Below are 17,946 nucleotides of genomic sequence, written 5' to 3'. Positions count from 1 at the left end.
AACTTGCAACTGAAGAGCTGCAATATGTGTCTAAACGAACTACTGCGAGAAGATATGGGGAAGGAGGTAGGCCCAGCAGGGAACTGGCCTCAAAGATATGCCCAGGCAAATCACCACAAAATATCACGTCCATAACTACTGGCACCGGGGAGGTGATCTCAGACACCAAGGGTATACTGCAGGAATTCATGAACACATATGGCGCACTATACAAGGCACACCCCTCACCGTCACAGGCTGAATTATTGAAATACATGGAGGACATAGAGATGGTGTGGCTGGCTGATGGACATAGAAAATACTTAGAACGCCCAGTAACTGTAGAAGAAGTCACAGACACCATTAGGCGCTTACCTAACAACAAAGCGCCAGGGCCGGATGGCTTTGTAGCGGAATTCTATAAGGCGTACGCTGACTTACTCGCCCCGCACTTAGTGAACTTGTACGGGGCGGCACATGAGGCCCAGACACTGCCGGCGTCAATGAGGGAAGCCTTGCTTATTGCTTTGCTGAAACCGGGCAAAGAAGTAGACAAATGTGACTCATACCGTCCCCTATCATTGTTAAATGTAGACACCAAAATTATAGCTAGTCTGCTGGCAGACAGACTTAAACCACTTATGCCGCTGTTGATCAGGCCTGATCAGTCGGGATTTATTCCGGACAGGGCCACTACACACAACACTCGCACACTGTTCGCATTAGCACACTATTTGGATCCGGAAACGAAAGCTGTGGCAGTGCTACTAGACGCTGCTAAAGCGTTCGACACTATAGGCTGGCCCTTTATCCACGCAGTGCTGGTCCGCATGGGATTCCCGTGGATATTTCAGAGATGGATAGCTATGCTATACACAAACTTGACAGCACGCATCAGAGTAAACAGATACATCTCAGACCCCATACAAATCTGCAGAGGCACTCGGCAAGGGTGCCCACTCTCGCCGATGCTTTTCGCTTTAGTGCTGGAGCCACTAGCCTGCAAAATCCGGCAACATTACCATCACTCTGCGATTCAAATGCCCTCCCGACCCATACATATCTCACTATACGCGGATGACATGGTGTTATATGTTAAACACCCTGAACAGCACCTGAATCCGCTTCTGAGAGAGTATATAAAGTTCGGTCGCCAGGCAGGTTTACAGATAAACTGGGATAAATCCCTTGTATTGGCGCTAACAGACAGCACACGACCGACCACATTAGACTATCCATTAGAGTGGCAAGAGGAACCCACCAAATATCTGGGCATATGGTTCCACAGAGACCCTGAATTGGTAATCAGGACGAACTACGGGCGGGCGATAGCAGCCCTGGAAGACAAAATTAAAAAATGGAACAGACTTCCGCTTTCTTTGGCGGACAGGGCAGCGATTGTAAAAATGGTACTTCTACCGAAATTCCTATATTTGTTTAACAATATCCCAATAAAACCTCCCGCTGCCGTCTTCCGCAATATCAAGACGCTAGTCCTTAGTTTGCTATGGGCAGGCAAACAGGCGAGGATGGAATTACGCACAATGACACTGCCATACGCGAGGGGGGGGGTTCAAAGTTCCAGACTTCTACTTATATTACCTATGCGCTCAGGCGCAGTACGCGCACTTCTGGTACCACGAAGTGCCCTTCCTGACACACGTGGCGGTGGAGGCAGGTGACGCCGACCCGGTCCCTTTGGCCAGTATGCTCACGCATAAGCGCACCAGGCTACACAACCGTGATATTAACACAGTTAACACGACCGCAGAGGCATGGAGACTACTGGGCAGGGAAGCAGGCTGCCTGCCGCTATATGCACCCACACTCCCGCTAGCGCATCACCCAGCCCTCTCGGTAACACAAGAGAGGGTTGGCATGGATCTGTTCCGGCGGGCCGGAATAGACACATTGGGGGACCTGTACACAAATGGCGAAATCCAGACACTTGATAAGCTACAATACATCAGCAATCCAACTCCGCTGTTCAGTTTTAACTTCTATAGGCTGCAGAGAGCACTACGGGAACACTACCCGACACATCCGGAAGAACCACCTACCCTTGAACCTCTACAACTACTCCTGACTACACCCAAAGCATCCCACCTGGTCTCCAAACTGTATGCGAGTATACAAGGGGCGGTAGGGAACAACACACACAAGGCCAAGGACAGATGGAGCGCCTGACTAGCAGAACCCCTGACGGATGTAGAGTGGGATTCTGCTTGCATGCTCACGGGTATGCTGACACCCAACGGGAATTTGAAAATTATACATTATAAGTATTTGCATCAGGTGTACCACACACCTCAGAGGCTTTACAAACATGGCTTACGGGACGATTCAAAATGTTGCAGGTGTGGTCAGGAGGACGCGGATTTCATGCATCTAGCATGGCACTGTCGTAAAGTGGCGGGATATTGGGAACAGGTCATACAGGTTTTGAGCGAAATGCTGGGGGTTGGCGTGCAGTGCGAGGCGAAGGTCTGTCTGCTGGGTATTACTCCACATCTGAGAGCTTTGAGGCGTAGATTCTGTGCTGTGGCGCTACTGCTGGCTAAAAGAAGGGTGTCGCTTCACTGGCATAGTAAAAGAGCGCCAGAGGTTAAACGCTGGCTTGAAGACATGGTGTATTGTCGAGATACGCTCGTCACATACGAAGAGGAATTGCCAGTTGGCTCTAGGCCCAAAGACTATTGGGGGTACTTACGAGCCTATTTGCTTGAACATGGCACGTCAGAAACGGAAATTGCGTAAACTGAAAGACTGCAAATGATAACACAGGGCGATCAGTTGTGCAGTACTGACACTTGGGAGGGAGGATGCCGTGACGCAGAGGGAAGGATGCAGGGGGAGACCTACAAGTTGGGGAATGCAATGTTAAGATAAGTTTCAGTTTAAAACACAAAAATGCGCATAAAATAAACAAAAACTGTAAAAATGTAAGACTACCGATGTACCAGGCAGCGAGCATAGCACTGACACACAACTGCATACCGTCTGATAACACGCCGCCGGTCCGCTGGATGTCGGCTGATGGACTGTGTACAACTAGCATTGTAGCAGAGAACTGTGATTGCATGTAGCCGGCCCACGGCGGATGTAGGCGAGTGCAATATAAGTGATTCTCGACATGTTGTATATGTGTTAAAAAGTGCAATAAAATTCTTACACCAAAAAAAAATAAAAAAAAAAATAAAAAACTTCCTCCCGCAGAAGATTCAAGTGATCCCCCGACATACGGTGGTACTACGGTGGCATGGCTGGAGGGGTCGTCTCGAAGGGGAGGGAGTAGCCCCTTAGGACGATTTGCAGCACCCACCTGTTCGACGTGATGGAACGCCAGTGGAGCAGGTGATGGCGAACTCTGCCGCCCACTGCCGTGGAATGAGCCTGAAAGCTCGGACTAGGAGGGCTGTGAGGCGGATGCTGCCGGTGTGGATGTGGACTGACCGGCACATTGTCCCCTGGTACCGCTTCAGCGGAATCCACGTCCGCGACTGCGTGCAGGTTGAGTCTGCGGCCGGTGGCTAGGCGGACATGAGGGGGCGCCCCTTCCTTGGCCACAAAAGGCGGAAGTTTGCGGTCGCGGGGCAGAGAGGCCCAAGGACTTGGCCGTAGCCCGGGAGTCCTTGAAGCGCGCCAGCGCACTATCCGCCTTCTCGCCAAAAAGGCGAGTGCCATCAAAGGGCATATCCATGAGGGTAATCTGGACATCCCCCGAGAAAGGAGTGGCAACGGAGCGCCACCGTGGTTGACATCGCCCTACCCAGCGAGTCCGTAGTGTCTAGTCCACATCGTATAGCATGTCGTGCTGCATCTCGCCCGTCGGCAAGAGCCTGGCCGAGCAGTGTCCGGGCCTCTTCCGGACACAGGGGCAGCACGTCCTCCACCGTATCCCACAGAGAGTGGGAGAAACGGTCCAAGAGGCAAACGGTATTCAAGGACCGCAGGCCCAAACCGAGGGAAGAGAACAGCTTTTTTCCGAACTGTTCCAGCCTCTTGGATTCCCGATCCGGAGGAGCGGACGGGAAGGAGGATTGGGAAGTAGAGGCCTGGATAACCGGCTCTCGGGCGTGGGGTGTTGGGACAGAAAACTGGGGTGGCCCGGAGCAGGGCGGTGGCGCCGGCCCATGTTCCGATCCACAGGAGGTACTGTGGAGGGCTTGGACCAGGTGCCCTGCAGAACATCCACTAGTGCCTCATTGAACTGCAGCAGAGGCTCCGAGGAGCTTGCTGGCGGTTGAAGCACTTCAGTGAGGAGGTTAGTCCTCACGGCCACAGCAGGCAACTCCAGCCCAAGGGCGTCGGCCACCTTGCGCAGCACCACTGAAAAAGCTGCACCTTATTCCGAGGCCACAGTCGGAGGAGAGATGAAACCAGTGTCCGGGGAGGTGTCCAGTCCACTGGCATCCCCGAGTTAGTCTGCCCAGTCCAGTGATAAATGGGCCTGCCTGCCCATAGGGTCCTTAGATCCCTCCAAGTCGCCCCCGTCATCTGATTCCTAATAAACATGGGGAATAACCGGAGCCGAGCGGTATATGAAATGTTCATCCATCGGTATCGGATGCGGCGTCGGACGGCGCCGCACCGGCGCCAGGCCCGGACCGGGGCTGATCCGGGGACCTGCGGCGTCGGGCCGAAGCAGTGGCCGGCGCCGGGGCCTGAGTGGCCGGCTCGCGAGGCCCCCTCATGGCCGAGAGGAAGGCACTGATCTCTGCCGGAGTCGCGTCAGTCTCAGGGACCGGCGGGTATGGGGACGGACGCAGCTCCTGCGGCTCTGACGGAGCTGCGGGGGTGGGACCACCCTGACCCTTGACCGAGTCGCGCGACCGGCGAGGGGAGTCCGAAGAGCGGTGTCGCCTCTTGGACTTCTTTGAGTGCCTCAACTTACCCCAAGACTTCGAACCCGACGAGCGGTGATGGTGGCTGTGGCTCTGCGACCGGTCCTTCAACCTCCTCCTGGACCGGGACCTTGAACGGCGCGGAGCAGAGTGTCGAAGCTCGAGAAGCTTACAGGGCTGCTCCCGCCTAGCCTTCGAGGTCAAGGCCTGACAGTTGAGGCACGATTCCACATCGTGGTCGGGCCCCAGACAGTAAAGGCACCGGCGATGGTGATCCGTCACCGACATCAGTCAGTGACAGGAGTCACAAGCTTTAAACCCAGGCATCCTACCGGCACCAGAGTCGAGTCAACAAGTAGACCAAAAAGAGTAAAAATAAATGTAGTCAAAAAACGACTAAGGGGTAAGCTCTTCCCGGAACGGCGCTGTCTGGCGCGGAAAAAAGAAGAACTGACGTCAGCGCGAGAGGGCGGCGTCCAAGTACTCCGACGACATCATTCCGGCGCACGACGCAGACGACGGACACGGAGCCACAGATGACGCCTAGCGACGCGCAAGGGGTATTGCTGACGAAAAATCTTTCCGGATCCAGCCTGACGCCTGGGGATATTCTAAGGTGAGGAATCTAACTAACGTGTTTTTCAGATTAGGAGTGTTGTTATCTGGACTGCTTCGTGAATCCACCCTCTGTGGTAGTTAAAGACGGAGCCATTTTAAACATGAGCGCACTGTGAGAAGTTGGCCTGATGTATGATGTCACTAGTTCTAGTGTACACCTTATATCAGTCCCAACAACCCTTATGGTGATTGGTTGTAAAGTCAACCTTATAGACCAGCTATCCTAGTGGTAGCATGGACAAGAGCAGTCTTAGGCTAAACTCTGAATGGCATGTGAAGCCAGCTGTGATACCATATATAATCCCTTGAATACCAAATGAAAGGACACCACAACAGATATATATATATATATATATATATAAAATAAAGTGTATTTATTCTAGTCAAACCCTCAGCACTTTTTATGAGATTAGAGGTAAGTACAACACAGTCTTATTTCAGCATACATTAAGTCACACAGGTAAGTAATACAGTTAGGCCCTAGGGGCCACGCAAACCATATACTAAAGAAGTGGTATAAGGACCACTGTCACGGAAATAGGATAGGCCTAGGCCTAGGGAATCGCTGGGGCTACACTACACTAGCAACAGTTAGGAAGTGGGAGGCCCACGGGATTCAGGTGCAGAGTGGAAACACTCACGCGTAAAAGTCGATAGAATTACTAGCAGTTAGAAATTAACAGTTTAAGGACACTTCTGAAGCAGCTAGAGAGTCGAGACTCGGAAACTAGACCCTAGGATAGTCACTACCCTTGTGAGCACCGTAGTACCCAAGTTACCTAGCCCACGGGCTGCGGGTGCATAGGTGTGAACTTGCGTTGGGTTTCGTCGTGGACTTCTATGGATGCCTGAAGGAAAGTTGCTGACAGGCAGTCAGTGAAGAGTGTCCGGTGGATCCCAAGGCTGGGATCAAGAAGAGAGGAGACCTGCAAGCAGTAGGGACAGAGTCAAGGTCACTAGCCAGTGACCACGTGGAACCAGGAAGGAACCAGGCGATGTCGTGAACATTGCAGGTGAAAGTGAAGCTTTTCGCTGCAGCCACGGGGACCAGGAAACGTCGAGGACGACCAGGACCAGGAGGCGAGCTGTCCCACGAAGGCTCTTGCTGTCGGCGGCGTCGAAGTTGAACTAGGACTCACCAAGCCTTGGCAAGCGGAACCCACGAAGAACGGAGGACTTGCTTCTGGTGCAGACCAGGAAGGTCTGGGGTGCTTCTCTTTTGCAAGGAACTGGGAGCCAGTCTGGAGGAGCCAAACCAGCGGTGAAGATTTCTGGATGCGTCGTCACAGAGGCCACTAGCCAACGGGCAAGCAACCGGACAGACGCGGCAAGCAGGAAAATGCAGAAGGGCCCCACGCAGGACTCGTGGAGTGTGGGGGGGCTGATCTTCGGTGCAGATGGTGCTTGGGGTTGGGGCTTCTCAATCCCCGGTGCACAACTTCGAGGGTGCCTCAGAAGCTGCGCTGGAAGATACTAGCCACTTTTCCCAGGTAGCCGGTCCCACGTCTCTCGTCGCCTCCACGGATCTCAGCTCGGCTGTGGATGTGGATCAGGGTCGGAGAAGTCTGGAAGTCAAGGCTCTGGTCAGGCTCTGCAGTCGGTCCCTTGTAGAACTTCAGCAAAGCAAAGGGTAGTCTCTTGATGGTGCCTGTTTGCACAGGGTAGCCACTCCTTGGCCACAAGGGAGATTCTTCAGTCTTCTTCTTTCGTCGAATGTCGAAGGTCCAGAGTTTCTGTTCAAGTTGCAGGTTCAGGATAATCTAATCTCCTGGGGCCCAGCTACCACTCTTATACTAATCTGGGGGGCTGGGTTACCTGCTAGGTCACGCCTTATGGGTGGGACCTGGGAGGGGGGTGGTTACACCCCCTTCCCTTTGTCCAGTTTCGCGCCAGGACTGGGGCTGGTGTGCCCCAGCACCGGTTTGAACTGGACTATGCATGGGACACCTTGTGTGCCCCAGGCATGTCTCATTCCTTTCAGCCCTCCCTCTCCCAATACACTAAAGTCTCTCTGGGGAGGTGCTAGCACCTCCCCAAGCAGGAAACCTATTGTCCAAGCCTCCCTTGCCGGGATCACTCCCAGCAGCAGGAGGTCAGACTTGTGTCTGTGGCAGCAGCATCCATTTTGTGATGCTGAGGCTTTGGTGAGAGTTAAACAGCAAAGTAGGATTTTAACATGTCTCTCCCTCTAGAAGGGAGGAATAATATCCTCATCACCAGAAATGGTATGGGGGTATTATTCCAAAGTGTTAGACACCTTACACGACATGTTTTGATAAAGCCAAACCATAGTTACCATAACCGTTTAAGATTATAAGGCACTTTAAGAGTATATGGTAGGCTATATCATAGAACAGCTATAAGGACATGGTTCCGAAAGCTGCAGACAGGCTCAGCTCATGCTAGAGCACCATCTCACATGTTACCAAGCACTCTGCCTCCAGGATTGTTAAGGCCTACCATAGGAGTGACTGATAGGTACACATGTGTCTATATATAAGGGTAGATATAGGCATACTATATCTAAGCAAGGGGTGATTACACGACCTTGCCCCAGCTGAGTGATCAGCCAGTTGTGTCTGATTGGAAGGCCAGACCAGGGGTGGCATAATCCATGCTGCAGCCCCTGGGAGGCCTAGGGTATACCTATGCCCTGGGTACCTAGGGTACACTGTACAGGGTCCAATAAGGTGATCCTTACCAATTGGGAATGTACCTAGGGTACATGGAGTCCATTTTAAAGAGAGCAGACAGCCTGAGACCCTGAATGGCAGGATCTCAGGCCAACTAAGTCGAAAAACCAGCTAGACACTAGGCAAAAAGTTGGGGGTAACTATAGTCAGATATCCACCTTCCTACACCCACGCATTTTCATTTTTAATTTAAACACGTTCACCAGACTTGCTCCGAGAGCGCCGTAGTAAACATCGCGGTTATCTTGTTTTGAGATCGTGTTGCTTCATTATATTTACATTTGTACGCATTAACTCTGTATTTGCCAATGATACACCCCCGCCTCTAAAAGAGATGTGGCCTTTGTAAATAAGGGCATAGCTTAAACACCAACTATATTTCTGAGACTTCCACAGTGTGCCCCCTGACCAGTATTTTTGGTGCCTTTCTGACCTTTCTGTGAATGCACCCAGATATAGAAGATTACTGATAGAAGAAACCTAAAATCAGCCAGGACTACTAGCTTTGACAGTAGTTGTTAGCTCTTTAAGATAAAGGAGTAACAACAATGATTGTTCTCAATAATTAATACTGAAAATGCTTCAAACTAAAATTGGGAGACTGTGAATTAATCATTACTGGGACCTGAAGAAATATTCACACTGGTAAACATGTATGACTTTTTTCTCTCCACATCTCATCCATTTGCACATCTTACATCTCTTATCTTTAGCACCCCATTTCACTCTTTGTTGAATGCATTTCCTCGACACAGTTAATCTGGTTTGTTTTTGTTCCCTGTGCCAGGATGTCAAAATAACAGGCTTATCACATTCTTCTTATGTGCTTTTACTTTAGGGTCGCCTTAGAAATTGTGAGACTTCAGCTACAAGTGCCTGTTTTTGTGGGAGTTTCCTATTTCAGTGTTTCTGCGCTAACAACTTTGTTGGTTCATGCTTTTTAACCATTGTAATATTAGTGCAAAGGACTTTTTTTTTTTTTTAGCAAGCAGCGTGCTTTGGTCAAGGTACATGTATTGTAGGCATGTTTCAGCAGGCACGGTGAACAACTGCCACTTACTCGTATAAGGAAATGGTATGCCAAAATATTCACATTGTTTAAACCTTTGCCTCATATTTGCTTCTCGCCCACTCGTATTTTCTGTTAGCTTCTCATATGACACTACACCATTGTTTGAGCCTGTATTACGGCACTGCATGAAGGATGAAGGGATGGTTGGTCGAGAGCTGCCTTTTTAACACTCTTTACACTTGCCTACCTTTAGAGGTGCAAAACGCACTGGTACCAGCATGCTGCACAGAAGATGGAGGCATTCTGTAAGGTACAGCCCTTTTGCTGTTTCTTACACACACTAACCCGCACTATTTTCATGCACAAAAACTATTCCCTCTCTTTCACACCCAGTGTCTAGTAATAGTATAGCTCTTCAGTCCCTGGCACCACAGCACAGCTTGCATCCTCCAATTGCTTGCCAACTCAGAAAGCCTGTCGCCCACTATACTCCTAAAACCTTGCATGAAAAACAGACCGTGACTTATTCCTGCTTGATTCTCATCCTTTCTTTCTTCAGAGTGACCCTCTCCTTATAATCCAACAATCTGAATAACTTCTATTTCGAGTAGAACCTCCTCTCAGTCACATGCCGTCTGCTTTCTTTTATTGAACTTCTGCAATTAGCTGATAAATTATTTCACAGATTACAGCCTTTCCACTTTAAGACCCCTATCCCTGAAACTTAACGTTACCTAATCTCCACCAGTCAAATAGCTCACCAACCATTCACTTGAAACCACATAGCCCCCACTAATGATCACACCTATCGAGTATTATATAATTTTTCACAAAGTAACTTGAACAAACACATGCAATTTTCTTCCTGAGATCACATGACTATCATAATAACCAACAATAACCACTGTATTAGCCACAAAACTTAGTATCCGGAGTAGCGTGCTACTAGCTATTAAGCGCTACAATACAGTTTGTCACAAACAAGCAGGTGCAATGAGTGAATTACGAATTTGAAGTTTAAAAAGTAGGGTTGTGTACCATGCACATGTAATAGGGAAGGTTTCTTTCTTAGCTGCAGCTACAGTGGATTATCATGCTTAAACTCCGCAGCACAAAAGAAAATTTATGAAATTGTAAGATTGGTTGTCCAGCATGCATGTCCTCTTAATATTCCTCTCACGTACACAATCCATTTAATGAAATGGGACTTGAGAAAACAAAGCGAAACTATTAAAGCATAGACAGCCTCGGATCCTGTAAAAGAAGAATTGATGTCACAGGAGGCGGGCGCCTTTGTTCATCTGTAGAGTGGAGAAGATTTGTAATGGAGTTACAGCCGTGCCATCTAGTGTCAGGAAGGAACCTTTGCTGTATGAATAATGTCCACATCAAACTTGACACCCGAGAGAGGATTCAAATACAAGGAATCTGCAGCGAGTTCTTGTTGCATTTCTGGCTAGTGGGACCAAGATACTGTTTATTAAAATTGGGTGTTAGATTAAAAGGTGAAGTAGTGATGTTGTTAGGATGTTCTAACCGTCCTTAGCATCACACGTAAGTGGTCAACATGTTTCGACTCAGTTGCCCTAGCGGGTCATAGTCTTTCATCAGGACCTTTATAGTTTTAGTCCGATCCGTCCTGTGATCGTTCGTTGTATGTTGTAAGTATAATTTACCTAACGGTCTTTGTTACTGTTCTAAAACTAGATGTTTTACAGGTGTATGTCAACCCTGTAACGTTAAATATTCGTGCCTCTCCCTCGTAGGAATCAGGTGAGGCGAGGGTCTCATGCCAATTTCGTCAGATGAGGGCACCCGGCGTCTCTGCCTAAATAGTCCTCACCTGTCCTAGATGATCATCTAGACTTACCAAATGTAAAGCTAACAATCACAGGAGGTAATTTTATATTTCACAGCCTATATCCCACCAGTATCCACCTACAGATCGAGGCAGTACTCACCTGGGGAAGCGAGTACCCAGGTGCGAAACACAATGATGAGGCTACCAAATAAGCAGGACCACTGGAATTATGTGGCAGGGGAGGGCCAAATTGGGGGACAGGGTGGAGTAAATTATGCATCAAGAAATGGCAAATTATGCAGCATTATGCTCCACATTTTTGGGATAGTATTATTTCATTTCTTTGTCCTTTTTAAACTGGTTAAGATTGCCTGGGCATTAGTTGCAAGTCATCCATATCAGTTTAACACCAAACACAGCAATAAGCTACAGAAAGGTAACCGGTCAACATTTGCAAAGGGCCTTCTTCTGTGCGGAAACAAGTATTGCAGTGTCTTAGTAACCTTTGAACCGTTTGAGCTGAAAAAAAATGTTTTTTTCGTTAAATTCTGCTGATTATGAAGCAGATGATGGATTAGGAGGCAAATGCTGCAAATTTATAATCATGGGAAAAATCGCTGCAGCCACACAATGGCATATTTCCAGTGGCCCTGCCAATAAGCCACCCTAGTGGCAATTACTTACACTACCGGTGGTAATTACTGGATGAGGGATACGGAACAATACTCCGGGGACCCTGGCTTCATATACTAGTGTAGTTCACTCTCCTGTTGATAGATATGCCCTTAAAACCAGGCCTGATGAAAGAATGGCAGAAAAGAGCTAACACAAGGAGAAACGTATCGGAGGCTACCTTCAGCAGATATGATGGATCAAATACTCAAGAGTGGGGGACATTTAGCAACCTGAATGCTGGATGGAACTCTGTGGACCATAAACAGGCAAATAAATTCAAGTGCTCCAGTGAGAAGCACATACAATATAGACAACAGTAGGAGTCCTAATTAACATAGAAGCATAAAACTTATTATCTGATATGAATGCTCATCACAGGGCTGAAAGTGACTGCGGCTCAATGGTATCTGACCTACTTCTCCCTGGCACAAAGCAACCTACCCTAATCATAGAACACCCGTGCTGTTTCAGTGAAATATTTCTTGAGAGAAAAAAAAACAAAGGGCTATCAGGTAGCACCTCAAATTTTATGACACTCTAGAGCCACTAGCACTTGATGAGCACTATGGAGACGAACTCGCTGTACTTCACGGAGACCAAAAAGAAAAAAAGCTATGAGCCATACCAGTAGTAATAACCTTAATTTGTTTGACGGAGAATACAACAAGAAAAAGCAAGAGCTAGTCAGAAGGCTGAGGAACCAGCAAAATTGCCTTGCTGGATGACAAGTTCTAAAAACCTGCAAAGAGGCCTACAAAAATGTCATCAAACATACAAAGAAAAAGCCCAGAGAATGATATAGGAGGACGCAAATTAGGAATGTTGGCCCAATTTTGGAGTTCTATACAGGAGCATTAATCTGTATAGATAATCAAGGACTAAGCAATACATGCAATGCAGGCTTCAAGGCCAGATAACTACTCAAAGATCTTGAGAAAGCGGAGCACAATGGTTGGAGCTTGGTATGGACAGCTAACAGGTCACAACATTTAAGGCAAACTTTTGGCAGATGAAAGCAACTTTGGCCTCTATCACTGGCACTGAACGTATTTAACTGGCATAGTACTCGCCAATACAGTCCCAAAATGACCCAGAACATTGCCTCATGTTCGTGCCAGAGATCCAGCACATCTTATAGTTAATTTTAGAATGTTACCCATACAAGGCTGCACCTCAAGATGGAGAGGCAATAAAGAGCGTTGTGGTTTTTGCACGTGACTAGGGACATCTGGAGACAATAAGTCACGTTTTACTTACCTTCACTAAATCCATAGCACCACAAAGGCAGAGACTGCTCAGTGTGTTTACAGAATCTGGGGTTCAGTATAGCAGAGAGACAAAAGCCCTATGTTAGATGGCTGACTCACAAGGTAATGTTTTTACCAGCAGCAGCTTTCCTCACCTCAGTATGGCAACAATCAGAGTGAGCCCCCAGGAGGTGGCATCTACTTCTCCAGCAAAAGTGATCAGCACCCAACATTTACAAAATTATTTTTTAAACATTTTAAGTGATTTCAAGAATGTGCAAATTGTTAACGCATCTATTGATTTTATGGCTTTCAGAAGAAACTGATTTTGATTGGAGTATATGAACTGCAGTTTGGGTGCATTGTGTATTTCGGACACGTCACTCAAGGGTTCACATATATACACGTAATTGCAGTTATCTCCCTCTCCCCCCTTTCTCCGCTTATACAGAGGGTGCATGATTGGAGTCAGAGAAGGACCCAAGTAAGACGCATTATCACATGTATTTTAAGATCATTGGTTTTAACCTGTTGCCATTTTTCACTTTCGGCCTGGATACATGGAGTGTCGTAGATCGCTCTGTAATGCTTGCAAATTGACAGGTATGATCCCTCGTTTTGATCCAACTGAATCATTAGGTCGTAGTATTTCAATTTCAGCTTCTAATAACAAGTTAAAAAAATAAATCAAGCACAGAGAAAAGGATTATTAGTTTTTAATACACATATTAACAAGCAATTCATTTTAAGAGTAGAAAGAAAGCATACATTAAGCTAACTTAAAAAGTGCAGCCAAACAAGATCAGCCTGGATAAAGGGGGGAAAACAGGGTGGTCAGCACACTGGCTTAGAAATGCAAATCAAAGTTTTCAGTCACAGCAGAGTCAACTCAGCCCTACATTTGTTAAGCTGAAAATGTCTGTACCATTATTATAAGCAATACCACCCATTATATAACAGTCTAAACAGAAATAAACAAGTCTGGGGTGTGCAAGTGGTCATTTCGGGTAAGAGGTGTAATTTGGATTTCAAAAACCTTTTATTTATTTATTTGCACATCCAATAAATGGCACTTTTGTAATGCCTAGTTTTGAATATCGGTGATGGAGGTACTTATTTGTAAAAACAGTAAAAGCATTAGATAGTAGATCAGCTACAGTTACAAGAGTCTCAATTATTTTACCAGCTACTGGGAGCCTTGTGAAAATGTGAAACCGTTCTAGAACAAAGAATGCCACTCAAGCAAGGGCAGTCCACAAATGTCACAATGGTCCTCTGGTGTTTCACTCCTCAAATATAACTACAAAGGCGGGGCATAACCACTATTAATTAATTTAAGATAGCAATTGCCAAGATGGAAGTTCGACTATAATAGCTCATATTCAATGAAAGAAGGTTAGGAGCAAGGTGACTAAATGGCAGTTGAGACATCAGCTATTAAGGTACCATGGACTAGTTTAAATATTTACTGGAGTTTGCATACACGGGCTCATTTACCAAACACTCACCAGCACAAACAAGTTTAAAAGTCCTCAATGAATGCATTTTCATTCACTACAGATAAATGGATTTGGAACTGGTTTCTGTAAGCTGAAGAAACAGTGTTTGCTCCGGTGAAGGTGTTAGGTCAAAACAATAGCCGATACAGACAATACTAAATAAAACTTCTGTCACTAAAAAAACTCAGTTTACTAGCTCAAGGGAGCACCTGGTGTTGCAGACATGCATATAAATCGTATTCACAGTCTTGCATGGGAGTTGCACTGATTACAGCCCCTGTACCTTTGCTTGTAAATGCTGGATGCCAAAGGATAGAAGGACCATTTTATGAATTCCCATGAACAAGTGGGACAGACTCAGTATCTTGACATGAGGACAATATGTGCTTAAATGTGACAAAAACACTTATGGTTAAGTGTCCATGAATCCCAAACTAGGACATGCCTGTGCTAAGGGAATAATGTGACATACTTTTGAGGGGGGAAACTAAAGCACAGCAGCTGGGGCTTAATATGTGTTAGTAAGAAGTCAGGTTTAAGGCTTCTTGTCAACTTCAACACAGTCTGTAGAGTTCTAAGGTGCCTCTCAGACAGTCTCCAATCCAATTGAGGAGGTATCAGAAGAAGGGACATGCAGAATACACTTCTGTCAGCCAGCGGATCTTGTGATCGCACAATCTAGACAGAATCAAGCAGATCAGAAGAACACATAAGGGGTGTATTTATCCACAGCTATTACCTGGTAGACACTACTAAATGCACTAAACTCAAAAAATAGCCACTCTTCGTAGACCAGAAGCCTATTTAAGGGGTCCGCAACGGTTTAGAAAATTAAATATCAACAGATTAATAAAGCATGTATACATAAAAGAGAACAAATAAATAGTTTAAAACTCTCCAAGTGTGAATAAATTTAAAATTGGAGGGTAGAAATTAAGTAGGTATCTTATCTTGATTTATGGAAGAAGTGAAAGTACAGCCAAGGAATCTAGTATAGACCATTCTTGCTTTTGAGCCAACAGCTTTAATGTTTGATGCGAACATTAGAATAGCGCACAATAAAGCGCTCATTACAAGTACATTACACACTAGACTAAACCACAGTTGTAAAATCATGCCATGGGTACATTCTTGAAACAGACGTTACACTACTATAGGCTGCTTTTAACACTGCTAAAACAAACCCTACTCAGTCTGTGCCAAGAGGAAAAACAATTATGTAGCTGCATGGTCTCATTGGTCCTAAGTACTGTAGGAAGCTGCCTCTTTATATAGTGGACCAAAAAGAGCTACACTGTGTAAAGATTCCCAGCAAACCCCAATTGGCCTAAAGAGGCACAAATGATATCCTAAATGCCCTCTTTTGTGGTAGTGTGGGCGAGCAATTAGGCGTACTGGAGGGCAGTGCTAAGCATTTGCTGACATACACACAAGCAACAATTGAGACAAACACTCCAGAATAAATCCGAGACCAATCAAGAAAAATAAGTTGCATTTTTATACAAATTTTGATACGGATTTGAATCCTTCTAAGATATTGATTTTAGCAGGCAAGTAGAATGTTCACTTACGCGCAATGCTTTTCTATGGGAGAAAAGGAATGTGTAGAATACAGTTAATTGAGTACTGTTTCTGGGGGTCTCCTTCGGGACTTCAGGTCGTAGTGGGCCAAGGTTAAAAATACTACCAGTAGATTCTCATTACCTGCCCTGGGGCGTCCGGGTGAAGAGGTGCTGGTCGCATTGGTAGCTGTGCGCGCTACACCAATAAAGGGATGGAGGGGGCCACCTAAAAACAGGCTGCAAAGGTGGACTTGGGGATAAGCTCGAGAGCACCCAACCGGGTGGAGGGCTCAGGTGCAGAGTGAAAAGGTCGGCTGGGATCTGTGCGCCATGGAACCTTGTGGCCATCCTTCTCGCCAGTTGAGGGTGCAGAATAAGGTCAGATGGGCCACTCTGGAAGTGGGTCTCTGCAGTGCTGACGTCCCCCTAGACAGCTACGCTGTCCTGGAGGCGCTGGAGTCCCAATTGGACTTTCACGGTCTCTGTCTGCTGGAACTGTATGGCTCGGGTTGGTCCTGGAGACGTCTCACTTGGTGGTGGCTGTGGAGGTGGGAGGGTGGGTGACATCTGCCCTTCAGGAGCACAAGGTCCTCTTCCAGGGCAGCTGCTGCGTCGGGTTGGCCGGGGAGAGGCAACATGGCAAACCAGACTGCGTTTCGGTGCCTGTGGCCTGCAGGGGAGTAGCTCCTCTACTCCAAGGGAGATTCCTTGGAGGTTTGTGAAGGCCTGGCGGTCTCCCAGGGTTCTTGGAAGCTGGTCAGCTGCAGGACAAGTCGCTGGGTCACGACTGTCGAGACTTAGCGTGGCAAGCAGAGTTTGGTGCCAAAAGTCTACAGTAGTCTTCAGTTCTCACATTTTCTTGTGGTACTCTGTCTCATTCTCTTCTTGAGCCATGGAACCAGAGTTCCTGGTGATAGGAGTGCCACCTACATACTCAATCTATGCATGTTGTGTGTTGAAGGGTCTCTTAGGGTGGCACAAAACATGCTGCAGTCCCGAGGGATTCTTTAGTACTCCATGCGCTAGGCATCATGGGTATCATTTACTAGGGACTTCTAGGGAATGCTAAAGGTTTTGCCAATTGGGGAACAATTGTACAGTATAGAGAAAGATATCTGGCACTGGAGACCTGGTTAGCAGGAACCCAGCTCACTTTCTGTCAAAATTGCATTAGGTACCAGGCAAAAAGTGGGGCGACCATGTCAAAAAGGGGCACTTTCCTACAAATACAGGCATGCAGACTTTAGAAGACTTAGAAAACCATGGACACAAATTGAAACTCATCATTCAATCACCGTTACCTCAGTGTTCTCCTCTTTGAAAAATTTGGTATTTATTTTTTTGCTGATTATCTGAGTTCTTATATAATCTTTTACAGCCAGGCATAAACGCATCTGCTCCAAGATGAACTCCGCCTTTTCTTTCTTCTCCATGGAGCCATAGGTTTCTACCTGGAGAAAATCAATAAAACAGGTTGATATCCGGGCATAGCACATCTCATGTGAACTGTAGCACTGAATGGGCAAACTGTCCTGCCACCCACAAGACTCAGCTAGCCTTTCTGCACACTCAAACAAATTAACTCAACATACCAGATATTAAATTAATGCTAAAACTGAACAGTTCAGTTACGGAACCAGAAAAGTCTATATGAGGTTAAAATTTGCTCTGCAGCAAATTTTCTAGGTCAGCAAGTTAAATCTTCAGCCAAAATGTTTTCATAAATGTTGACCTGCCTATCAATATAAGAATCATCAATAGTTAAGTACCCTAAAAGATGTTAAACAATAGACAAACGTTTGGTCTCAAATATGAAAGACCTAAGAAATAACATTTACCTGCAGCTCTTGCAAAATTGAAGCAGCCTCTTTCACGTCACCACTCTGCTCTTTTATTGTTGCCAATGTATTTGTCAGTCGGGCGCGTTCTATTTCAACATAAATCTAGAATTTAGATTAATAAAAAACGTTTCTTTTTTTTGGTTACAAACATTTAGCTCAAATACAAAACAACCAC

The 17,946-nt window shown here is 46.6% G+C and overlaps 1 protein-coding gene across 1 annotated transcript in view; it reads right to left on the bottom strand.

Annotated features, from left to right (window-relative positions):
- The window catches only part of PSMD12 (proteasome 26S subunit, non-ATPase 12), a 181,876-nt gene that overhangs the window by 51,019 nt on the left and 112,911 nt on the right, over positions 1–17,946 (bottom strand). The window contains exons 5-7 of the mRNA XM_085617265.1: positions 17,769–17,873; positions 17,232–17,381; positions 13,398–13,532 (exon numbers count right to left, since the gene is read on the bottom strand). Coding sequence (XP_085473391.1) covers positions 13,398–13,532; positions 17,232–17,381; positions 17,769–17,873 — 390 coding nt within the window. The remainder of the gene's footprint in view (positions 1–13,397; positions 13,533–17,231; positions 17,382–17,768; positions 17,874–17,946) is intronic.

This window comes from Triturus cristatus, chromosome 7 (assembly GCF_964204655.1).
Source record: "Triturus cristatus chromosome 7, aTriCri1.1, whole genome shotgun sequence".
Taxonomy (NCBI): Eukaryota; Metazoa; Chordata; class Amphibia; order Caudata; family Salamandridae; genus Triturus; species Triturus cristatus.
The sequence above is the reverse complement of the archived record's forward strand: the minus strand, read 5'-3'. Positions and strand labels throughout refer to the sequence as shown.